The following is an 11,939-nucleotide window of genomic DNA, read 5'->3' on the forward strand; positions in this document are numbered from 1 at the left end:
TTGTTGGTTAATTTATATATTCAAAAGTTACATTTGTATTCTCAAACCCTATAGATCTGTATTTGGAATTTCTTATATCCTAAAATCTTGTATATAATATAGCAGGCACAGGGGTTTATTTTAAAATATTTTTATATAAATTAATATTTTTGATTATATATATATAAATGAGAAACTTTAAAGATTTTAACATTCACACACACTCCCTATGAATTTTCTGGCATATTTGGGCTGTAACCTCCCTTTTTGGGGGGATCTCACCTGACCTCCTTGATTCCCCACTCATCTCCTCCTCCATTGCACCATTGCAACTGTCCAATGCCCTAAAAATTCTCCAAGTGAGCCCAGTTCTGAACACCAAAAACATAGCACTGGGTGTCTGCTTGTGAGCCTCAAATCACAGGACCTGGGTCCAGTTCCAAGACCAGCAAATGCAGTACTGGATTTCTCCCTGTGACCCCAAAAACTGACTGTGGCACCACCCTGCCCACTCCTTTTATAGCCACAGTCCCACCCATTCCCACCCCTCCCTGCTGTCACTCCACAGACCCCACCCCTCACCTCACTCACAATTTTAAAATTATAAATACAAGATTTAATCCAGAGCACCACAAGCTCCTAGTGCAGGGATTTCCATATTCCTATTATTTTCTCTGTGTCCAGTCCTGGGCACTGAGGGACTAAGGGTGGCACTGGCTGTCTGTGCTGGCACACCACAGCCCCAGGGAAAATCCAAGTGAAGAAACAGAAGAGCTGGGAAGAGGAAATGTCATGGTCCTGGTGGAGCAGGGTCTGCTCCAACAGCATATCCCACCTTTCTATCCATTGCCTCTGGGGCACAGGAAACACCAAGCTTTGGCCTTGTCTGGAGTTACCTGTCCATGTCTGCAGGGAGATGGGTACTGCAGTGGGAACTCTCTGGTTCCCATGGATGCCTCTCTCCCTACGAGTCCTTGCACTGAACCAGCATGTTTTCTGCCTCCTTCGTCCCAGAGAAGGAAATACAGGTATTAGGCACTACCCACAGAGAAATCAGCTCAGGCTCAGGAGCCAGGGTGGAAAGGGAGCAACAGAGTAGAAGAAGGGAACTGTGAGAGCAGCCTGGTTTTGTGGTTGAGTCACTCAGACCACAGAGATGAGGCATGGCCTGTTTAAACTGGGACAGGAAGGGGGCTGTCTCAAGAGAGATTTGCTGTCAGCTTGCTCCACATGTCCATCTGGCTCTTGGGATGCCTAGGAAACAATAACAAGACTGACATGGTTTTCCAGACTAAGTATGCGCTCCTGAGACCCAACCGCAGAGCTGCAGGACCTAGAGACAGTGGTTTCACCACAGAAATGTCACAACTTCTGTAGGGAGAGTTTGAACTAAATTTGTCAAATTTAGCTAAATAGATTTCACCATGCACCCTTCTGGGGGCTTTTTTGGAGTTAACAGTGGTTCAATCAGCACCTGAGAAAGGCTGTGGGCCCTGCCATCTGGAAAGTGGTTAACGCATATTTAAAAGCAAGGGGTATTTGTCTTGAGTAGCCTGATAAAGTCAGTGTGTTTTAACCACAGCATCCTCACAGCTTGCGGCCTGGGAGACAGAAGTCATTGTTGGGTTTTCGTGACTGCCAGCCAACGGTTGGGTGATTTATCAGAACACCCCAGTGTTTCCTGTTGGCCCCTTCCCAGTATTGGTGCGTGGCAAATCAGCAGCCTGTTCTCTCACCTTTTCTCTTTAGACCTGTCTCTCTTATTGTTATGATCCAAAATTTTGAGCCTGATTAATTTGAAAGGGCCATGAATAATTAAAATTCATTTAAACCCAATAGGTGTCCTGAAATCTTTTAAATGGGCTAAGGAGTCTTTCCCTGTGGAAAGCCCAGGGAAGACAAATTTAATAAAAAGGAAATCTAGACTGTAATAAGTAATTTTTTAGTTCTCAGTGGTCACTGGATAGGACAGTGAAATTTCAAAGCTTTTCATCCAACTTTCAGAAGAAATGGCACAGTGAAAATCAAGCATAATAAAACTTTATTTTGGTGCATATTAAGGAAACCTAAAATTCAGGTACCATATACTTAAAAAAAGAGAAAAATGCTTAAAAGAAGAAATGGAAATGAAAATGGTAATGGAAATGAAAACTCCACACCTGTCTGAAGTGAATTCCTTTAGGTCCAAATGATATCTGGACCTGCTCTGGAAAATTGCCACTGATAAAATCCTCTAAAAATTGAAATTATACAGTTCTCCCCCTGTGCCTGGGATCCCTGAGCAGAAGATCATTACTTCTGTAGACAACAAAGTAATATGACCAGAGATGGTATTTTTAAAGCATACTAAGTATACAGGTAAAGTTTTCAAAACTATCTAAGCAATTTGGATGCATCAGTGCAATGGATCCAGGAGTAGGAGAGCTAATTGTTCCTACTCAACAGAGGGATGAGGGAAATAAGGAACACCAGAAATTGTTCTATTAACGATTCTAAGCTAGACAAGAATTCAGCAGCATTATCTGTCTAAGAAGGATTCTAGATGGTGTTCACTAAAGAGCACCTTGATGAAGTGAAGAGACTCACAGATCTACAGAAATGGGGGAGTTTGCTGATTCTTCAGATGTTTATGGGTAGTAAAGCTGACACACAGTGTTATCCCATTGTGTGTTCTTTCCTGCTCTTATTCGGCCCATTCCTGGCTCATCCAGTACCTGAAAGAGCAAACAATGTTTGTTTTAAATTCTTATTCACATTTAATGCAGTGGCACTGAGCTCCTGTTAATCTGCAATGGAGTAGCCAAATGCTTTTTGGTCATTTTGCTACCTGATCTTTATAATTTTCCTTCCTTCTTTTCCTGCCCCTCTTTTTGCCTTTGCTGACTTTTGGGATTCTCCCTTTATATTCTTTCTGATTTGGACATTTATCCAGACTTTGTGCTTTGCCACTGGAAACAACCAGCAAATTTCTAATAGAACCTGAGATGCTGTGGATTAGCCTGATTTGGGGATAAGGTGAAATTTGGAGGATAAATTAACTCTTTCAGTGGAAACAGGAACAGCTGAAGTAATGTCATTCCTTGTGGGGTTACAGAAGGATGAAAATGGCCACTCTTTGATCTTGCCTCCTGTGTTCCCAGGACTGAATGATGTGCTTCCTACCTCAGAAGAGGAACAGCTTGATACTCATGAGAGCATTGAAGATGATGGTTTTTGCCAGCAAGACTCTCAACCCCAAAACAGCCATGAAAAGCGTGTTCATTTTCTCCATCTTGGCATTTGCTTTAAGAAGAAGAAGAGGGAAGAAAGTGTCATCTTGATATTATCCCCACCCTGCCCCACTCAGCCCCCAAAAAAGAAGGAAAATCCACACATCGAAGCTGGATGAGGGATGCAGGAACTAAGGGAAATATGAGAGAGGAACGGAGTAAGTGCAGGGAAGAGAGGAGAAAGGACTTCCAATTGCTGTTTTATCCCATGGAAATTTGTCAGCTATCTAGTCTGTTAACCTGAAGGAGCAGGTTATTTCTAAATAATTATTTCCAATTCTGAGATTTCTGCACCAGAGAAAGCAATTGTTTATGTTTTGATATTGAGTCTCCAGAAAGGTTCAGCTCATTGCTTAATAAGTATCTCCAATTCAGACATTTCTGTATCAAAGGCAGTGCACGTTCCTGTATTCTTGCTGAATCCCCAATAAAGTAACTGTGCTCTGATGTTTCTTCAGGCAACTCACCTCTTTTAGAAGCATCTGTAATGCTGCAATCATTAGCTGTTCCAAATTCTTCAGTTTTCTCTTCTGTCAAATGATACACACTATAAATTGTATCCAAACTATGCAAAACAAGAATTATACAAAATATACCTATAGCTCTTTTGTCAGCAGTAGTTAAGCAGTATTGGAGAATCAGATGGCAAGTAATTAATTAATTATTAACTTGAAGAGAAAAATCAGCTTTCTAGATGTGATTGCAGAACCCCCCCCTCAGGATTGTTGAGTTTTACTTTTCTCTCCCTTTTGAAGGAAAACAATAGTTTAAAAAGTGATCAAATTTAAACAACCAAATTAAACAATCATATGTCCTTTTTTTATTTTGTGTTTTCAAGGACAGTATTTCAAGCTTTCTTCTAGCAGGCATGTGTACCCATTTCCCTTCAACTATGTTGTTTTAGATAAAGTTAGACCAACAAATATTAAAGGGTTATGTTTATTCTTTTTTGGAATGAGAAAAATTTAGATTAGTTTAGTTGTTTGTTGTGCTTTAATAGTTCAATTAAGGTCACAAATGCTATGTGCTTTTAAATATCTTGTCTTCACCTAACTAAGTGCCTAAATATCTTTCTGACTGCACTTTTCCTTGCTAGATTCTCAGAGGGCAGGAAAAAATCATGGAAGATACATCTTCCAGAGTCAGGTGGCATTTGGACAACAGCACTGTACCTGGCAGAATTGTGCTGGCTTTACTCCTGTTTCCTTTGTGCGTAGCCTTGCAGATCACCTCTGCATCTGGCTCCACTCCAACGACCTTCATGGTGCTGTACATACCCACAGATGTGACCAGAGGTGCCTTCAGGTCATACAAAACAATACTCTCAGGCACATCAAGGCTGATGTTCTCAGGGTAGAAAGACCTTGCCAAACAAGCCATGTTCAGTTTGTTGTCACGTTGTTTAGGCTTCTTTGATTTGAGTACAATGACTTCTGGGGCAGATTCTTTTAGACTCTCTGAAAAAAAGAAGCTTTGTTTTGTGATGATTTCATTTTTCTGCATGTTTTCTGAAGCTAAATCATCTGTAGTTCAGATACAGTCCAGCCACATCTGTCCCCTGATAGCTGAGTGTCTTTCTATGTTTATTTTTAATTTCTGTTTACCACAGAGGAGATCAAAGATGGAAAGGGAGTATAAGGGATTTTCATTGGAGCTTATAAATCTCTTGGACTCCTAAGCTTGTCCTCACACACACACACGCGCACACACACACACACACACACATTTAACTGAGGGACCTTGAAATGAGGGAGGAAAGTTTTAAGAATACAACAGAAATTATCATAATAATTTTTCTTTTAAAAAATTTAGATACTAAGAAGGCTATTTACTTCAAGAGTAGCTTAATATGCTTGATATGTATGATACATATTGAAAGGTTTTGGTGTTCTTTTCTAATTACCCAAAAATGGTTCACTGGATGATACTAAAAGGCTTAACAATAGCACATAAGGAGAGAAGACTTCAGAAACACATTATTAGTAAGAGAAGTGGAACTTACTTGGCTGAACTGAAAAAGTGGTTCCTGTTCCAAATACAAGCTTGTCTGTTGCCACACTGTTTGCACATAATCAAATAAACCCACCTTCCTCACCACACTCTGAAAGTGTATAAAACCAGACAAGAAAATGCCAGAGTTTGTTCAAATGATCCATATATGGACAGCCATGAAAGTGCTCGAAAAATCAGCAAAATCCTGAGCATAGAAAACAATAATTTCATTGTAGAGTGATTTTCAAGAACTTGATCCAGGCCAAAGCTTTTAAAACCCTTAGAGAAGGTTTCTATTACCTCAATAAGCAATATACTTCCAGAATAAGTACTCCTAGGAATTCTGCAGTTATCTTCTTTAATGTATTTCCTTTTCCCATTCGTTCTTTCTTCAAAATACATTGCTCCTTTGGCAGTCTCAGGTTTTTGAATGAGACTTTAGGACATTTGTGCCACTGTGAGCTACCCCAAGTTCTCAGCACAGTGATATACTGAGTTACAAAAAGTGCTGCTTCCTTCCCTTTTCCTGTACAGTGATGTGAGATTTGGAGTCATATGCCCTATATACCACATAAGAAATCACATGGACTTTAAAATAGGGACCCAAAGGTGGAAAGAAAAAAGGAGATTTGAACCTGCTTGACACCTCTAAGATTATAATGAAGTATTATAATGTTAGTCTGGTAAGGCTCAGATTTTAGTCTAATGAGAAAAGTTTGAGTATTATTCTACAGCAATTATCAAAACTCTTCAGAGTTACAGATGTGGGGGTTTTTTGATGTTGTTTTTGTATTCTCTATGCTCTGATTTTGTTGCCCAGAAAGAAAAGGAATACATTCCATCTGGGGTTTTCAAGTTGTCATCTTTCTCATGGGCCAGTGTGAGGATCATTTGCTGCCTCACGAAGTCTTTATTCTGCTTTTGGTATTTTTAAAAGTGAAAAAGAAATTATTACTCTTTATTAGGCAGAGGTATATTGTTCCATGGGAGGAGTTATTAACAAGGATTTTGCTCTGAATGGTGCAAAGGGGATTAATCAAATCCTGCACAATGGGTAAGTTCTGCATCCTTAGTACCATCTGAAACTAAGGACTTGGGTGGAACATTAAATGCAAGCAAAGATAAATCCAGCCTCATATGTAGGCTGGACAGCAAAGCAGCTGCCACTTCAGTGATAGAAGGGAAACTGTGGTGGTGAAATCTTGGCTGACTTTTTGAAGATGCTATAAAAGATAATTTTGCAATGCAAGGATATAAACACAGCCACATGATACAAGCAAATTACCTTTAATTAAAACAGGAATCACGTGGTATTTGCAGTAGGGTAAGTGCATGGGCACCTCTTCCCCCACCCCAGACAGTGCTTAAACAACAATCCTTGAAAATAGACATGTAGTGGTTCTCTTACCCTGAGGTAGCAGCAGTAAGCTAAACTCATGTTAACAGCTTATAAGGAAGAAGAAAACCTGGGTACAGGTGGTGTACCAAGGAAATACAATTTAATACCAATCTCTAACTGCTATCAAGCAGGAGAAGGGCAGAAAGAAGGGAAATATATTAAAATCCTGAAAAAAAAATTTATATGTGGCGGGAGATTATAAGGCAATTGTGAGCTAGTATAGGATTTTTCTACCCAAGTGACAGTGTCAGCAAGGGAAAAAGGTGCAAAAGTACTGGTCTGGTCCTCCACTAAAGTAGTGCTGAAAGTTAGCCTTGAGGGTTAACAAATATACCCCAGAAAGGAGGTGGGAGGGGACCAGGCTGACCAGGGCATGAAGAGGCCACAATGGAAATGGTCCCAGAGTGGATGGGCTCTCCTCTCTTCCCAGAAGCTATGAGTTGCCTGAGTGACTCCAGGCAGGCTCTAAGTTTCCTAAGTGTTTAGCAGCAATAGAGATTCTGCAACAATCTAATCTATAGCTCATGAAGGTGTTTAAGAAGAGTGCACTAACTTAGATTTGCTCTGATAGTGAAGTACACTGAGACTGTCAGAAACTCAGACAGTGTTCCTTGCAGTGGTCCGTGAAGATATAATGAATGGGAAGAAACTGCTGCTGTCATGGGCAAAAAAAGGAGATCATGATCTGGGCCATGGAGGAAAACACTAATCATGCGGTTGAAGAGGGAATGAATGCATGATCTCTTAAATCATTGAGCAGAAAGAGAAACAGATGTGGAAAAGGCAGGAAGGGTAGGAGAGCTGTAACACTAGATTGAGGCTGGTGGATAGAAGGGCACTGTTTGCTGTGAGCTGATATGAAGATAGAGGGACCCATTTCAATGGTGATGCTCAGTAATAGAGTATAGGGTCATGATCTGGTCAGGGAAAACCAGACCTCCCACGTGGAGCTAAAGTCTTCTTATCTAGCTTTGAGGGTCTGCATTTGAGGACATCATCTGAATGTTGTGAAGAGAGTCATGCAGCAAGTGCAATTGACCAAACTGTTTTGTCTCTCTTAAGTAGCTTAGGAAGCGAAAAATTCTAGAACCAGTTATTTCTCTGCAATGGAGTAGAGGGGACACCATGTGTAAAATGTAGAAACTTCTAAACTGTGTCAAGTAAAAACATGAATCTGCTGAACTGCAGGCGGTAAGAGTATGTTCAAAATCAAATGATCTAGAAACCAACATCTGTATTTGAGTGTGGCATATAGTGATCACCCCATAGCTTGAACCCCAGTCAGAATCAGATGTGTTCTTCGGGATGCAGCTGTCTAGGGCAGGATGATGCTGTGAGGAAGTGGGGTAGGTTGAATCTTCAGGCTTTTCCAGAAGTCAGTTTTTGCTGGGTGATTCAGTCTCCTTTAACCACTGTGTCACCTAGACCACACAGCAGTGAATAGTCATACAAAAACCATCTTTTCATTTCAATGCCAGGTGACACCTCTTCTTTGATGTCTTTTGAATGCTGCATTTTTTCTTCCTCTGCCCTTTTGTTGCTGGAAAATCAAACCACACAGCAAATACAGTTATTAATAAAAGCATTGCCAGCATCATCTTTATGGTAGATTAAGGTAATAATACAACTCTTGCTGAAATATTGCCCACAGTTGGTGACACTGAATATGGATCAATTTGGATTGTAAGAGACCTTAACACAAATTACTTGATTTCAGATATATTCTAAATAAAATTCTAGAGATTTAAGGGAGGATACTTTCTTAAGAATGTCAAGAACCAGACATAGTCGGATTATTTCCTAATGCATTAAGATTACTCTGTACCTAAAATTATTTGTATCTCTAATATTTTCATGCTCTAGGAAAAAATAGTCTCTGATACACAAATTCTTCAGAGGTTAATTTTCATTGGTATCATTCGCTCTTTTTCTGTGTGGATTCTGGGTGGAGGTTGAGGGGTTGTGGTGGAAAGGAGTGGTGACCCAGAAAGAGGGAATTAAAGAATGGATGAGAATGGATAGGATGTTAGAAGACTGTTAACTCCCAAACACCTCCTCAAAGTAAGGTTAGATAAAGCAGGTAACTAAGGACTATGTCTACTTGAGTTTTGAATATGAAGACTCCACAACTTCTCCAGGGAGATTGTTCCAGTGCTCAGTCATTCTCAGGAGTGACCTGCCCAGGTTCAGGATGTGAAAAATATTTTGCTTTGTTTAAGTGGAATTTTCTGCATTTCACTTTGTGCCCATTTGCTCTTGTCCCTGGGTGCCACTTGGAAGAGTTTGATGTAATCCTCTTTACTTCCCTCTGTCAGGTATTTATACAGAGAAGATCCCCCACTTCCCAATCAACCTTTCCACCAGGCTGAACCATCTGGTTGTCCCAACCTCTTCTCACCATGACAGACATTACAATTCCTTAGTGATTCCTTAGAGAGTTGTGGTAAATGGTTGGTGGCTGGTCACTGGTGGTGTCCCTCAGGGATCAGTGTTGGGCCCAGTTCTGTTTAATATCTTTACTGATGATCTGGATGAGGGGATTGAGTGTATCATTAGCAAATTTTCAGATGACACCAAGTTAGGGAGAGTGTTGATCTGCTGGAAGGCAGGAGGGCTCTTCAGGGGGACCTGGACAGACTGGAGAGTTGGGCTGATTCCAACAGGATGAGGTTCAACGAGGCCAAGTGCCACGTCCCTTACTTTGGCCATAACAACCCCCTGCAATGCTACAGGCTGGGCCCAGAGTGGCTGGAGAGCAGCCAGACAGAAAGGGGCCTTGGAGTTTAGATCAACAGGAAGCTGAGCATGAGCCAGTGGTGTGCCCAGGTGGCCAAGAAGGCCAAAGGCATCCTGGCCTGTATCAGGAACAGTGTGACCGGAAGGACCAAGGACGTGATTCTTCCCCTGTACTCAGAGGCAGTGAGGCCACGTTTATCAATCCCAAGTCTCACTGATATTTCCTAGAGCAAGTCCAGGCAACTGTCATTCTGAGAAAGGGATCTGCCACCACTGCAGTACCTCCCCATTTTTGTACTTCCTCTCCCTTCAATGGAATCACTGTGTGCTGCCTGGCACAGAAGTAGGTGGCTGTGTCCGAGGCTGTAAGGGAATGCAGCTGCAGCGAGACCTTGCTTTTGATTTTATCTGCAGAAAGGGTAACTCGGCCTTGGAAGGTTAGGGCATAGCCTGTGTTATTCCCAAAAGGGTAGATCCAGCCTACAAATTGCAGGTGCCCTCCTGGGGTCTGACGGACACAATTCCAATCATATCGAGGGCTGTCCAGAGGTGTTCCCTTTACAGTGCAGGTGAGTGAGAATGAGCTGGAGACCTTCCCCACCTTAGGACCAGATGCCACCATCTTAATGTTGGAGAGGGTACCTGGAAAGACATAGGGCAGGTGTGAGATTTGAGTGGCTGTGAGAAAGCTCATGTGTGCAATAGTCCATCCTGGGGTTGTAGGGTGCACAAATCCAGAATTTTGGCCTTTAGTTCCATAACTTATGCCTGGAGGCAGTGGTTTGTCTAGACACCACAGATCAAAGAACTACTGAGGTAGGAAACTCACAAAACCCTGTGTAACTGCTTGTTAACATGCTGTATCTTTAAATATGAATCCAGAAGCTTGGTAGAAGGAGAGCAAGAAGTCCCCAGCCCTTCCAGCTCATCTGCTCCTTTCACCAGCTATGCTTGAACACATATCCCCATACATAGAGGGTGCAGAGAACAGGCTGGACATGGACACACAGGGAATTGGTTTGCCAGTTGCCTATGAGCACCAGAGGGATAGAAGTTTTTTGGCCTTCTCTTAGGGCTCTTAAACCTTCCCAAGAAATGTCCTTCCCCTAGAAAATACAAAGGCTGCTCAGAGTGAGACTGCGCAGCTCCTTGGAGTCCTGAGGGTGCAGGATGCACAAAACTAGAGGTGAGCTGCTTTTAGAGGCGGTGGCTTGTGTGTCCACAGCAGCCCCACACTGCAGTGTGGAAGAACTGTGGCTGATGTAGGAGATGTGGTACAGGAGAGATGCAATGAGCCCCTGGGTACTGTCAGCCCCTCTCCACCTGTAACCAGACACACCTGAGAGCTTACACCTGCCAAGGCACATGGCCACAGTCACAGCAACAAGAGGATAGGTGTAGGGTGCTCAAAGCCCTCCTGCCCCCCCATCACTTTCACCTATTGTGTCACACTCTCAGGATTGCTCCCCACCACCATAAGCAGCACATTCAAGCAGGGACAGGGTGTTTGGTAGGGGGAAAGGAGAACGCTAGAGTGCTAACAGCCTGTTCCTCTCCCTTTTACAGAGGAAAGTTAAAGCTCCAAAGATGTTCCCATTCCCTGACACAACCTTTCTCTGTCCATGGGCTGGACAGAGAAATGGCCCTGTGTTCCTGAGACCCCTCTTGGGACCTGCCTTACCTCCTGCAGTTTTTAGCAAGGCGAGACCTGACTACATCAGAACCATCTCCTGCTCCTTCTCCTCCAGCTACAGCCTGGTTTTCCCCACTTCCCAAGTCCAGCAGGACAGTGCATTCTCTGGGAGCCTGCAGAGATGGGTCAGGTTACCGTGGCAGGGCAGAGCTCAGGTCTGCCTAGGTCACAGAGGCCCAGCCTGGCTCCCATCCCTTCTAGCCCTGGGACTGGTGGACCTCTCTTCTGTGCCTGGCAGTGAGGTACTGCAGGGCTATATCAGACATCCATCCTTTTATTGATCCTCCAACCTCCACACATCCTATGGGAGGCCAGGAAAGGACAAAGTATTTTGGGAATTATACAGGTCCCAGGCAGGGGGAAACACCCCTCCCCCAGCCCCTCCACCTTGTCTGTGAGAGCTCTCACCTGTAGGGAGTGCAGAAAAGATGATGACCAGCATCCAGAGGAGCATTGCAGGCTTCCCCAGAGGAATTTCCGTGGTGCACCAAGAATTAGGAAAGTAATATTGAGGGGCTGAGAAGGGCTCACACGTTCCTCTCTTTGGATCAGCAGAGAAATGCCCTGTCCTTCCAGCACTGAAGGCTCCTTGCAGCTCCAGGCAGACTTGTAGCCTTTTCTTGGCATTTTGTAGCTGCAGGTACTTTGTACATGGGGTAGTTGGGTACACACGTCACTGCTGCCCCGGGTGGGGCAGGAAACCACATTTGCTTTTTTGTACTGCTCAGCCTGCACTGGAAATGTAGGGACTTCTCTTTACTCCCCAGTGCTCCTTACCCTCTTATCTCTGAACCTCCTGTAAGGAACTGTGGCCCTGGAGATGACTATGGTCATGCGGTGGCTGGGAGGGGACAACTCCACACTGTGGAGA

The 11,939-nt window shown here is 43.1% G+C and overlaps 1 protein-coding gene across 1 annotated transcript; it reads right to left on the reverse strand.

The window, feature by feature from the left end:
- Positions 1 to 2,903: 2,903 nt before the first annotated feature.
- Positions 2,904 to 11,688, reverse strand: LOC114056381 (Ig heavy chain Mem5-like). Its single transcript, XM_027881556.1, is given in 7 exon segments — positions 2,904 to 2,982; positions 3,147 to 3,261; positions 3,716 to 3,778; positions 4,421 to 4,701; positions 5,247 to 5,347; positions 9,698 to 10,017; positions 11,477 to 11,688. Coding segments are annotated over 7 exon segments (1,005 nt in total). The 5' UTR covers positions 11,523 to 11,688.
- Positions 11,689 to 11,939: the final 251 nt, after the last annotated feature.

This window comes from Empidonax traillii, unplaced genomic scaffold (assembly GCF_003031625.1).
Source record: "Empidonax traillii isolate 1590-97213 ecotype Southwest subspecies unplaced genomic scaffold, ASM303162v1 scaffold90:size2128546, whole genome shotgun sequence".
Classification (NCBI taxonomy): domain Eukaryota; kingdom Metazoa; phylum Chordata; class Aves; order Passeriformes; family Tyrannidae; genus Empidonax; species Empidonax traillii.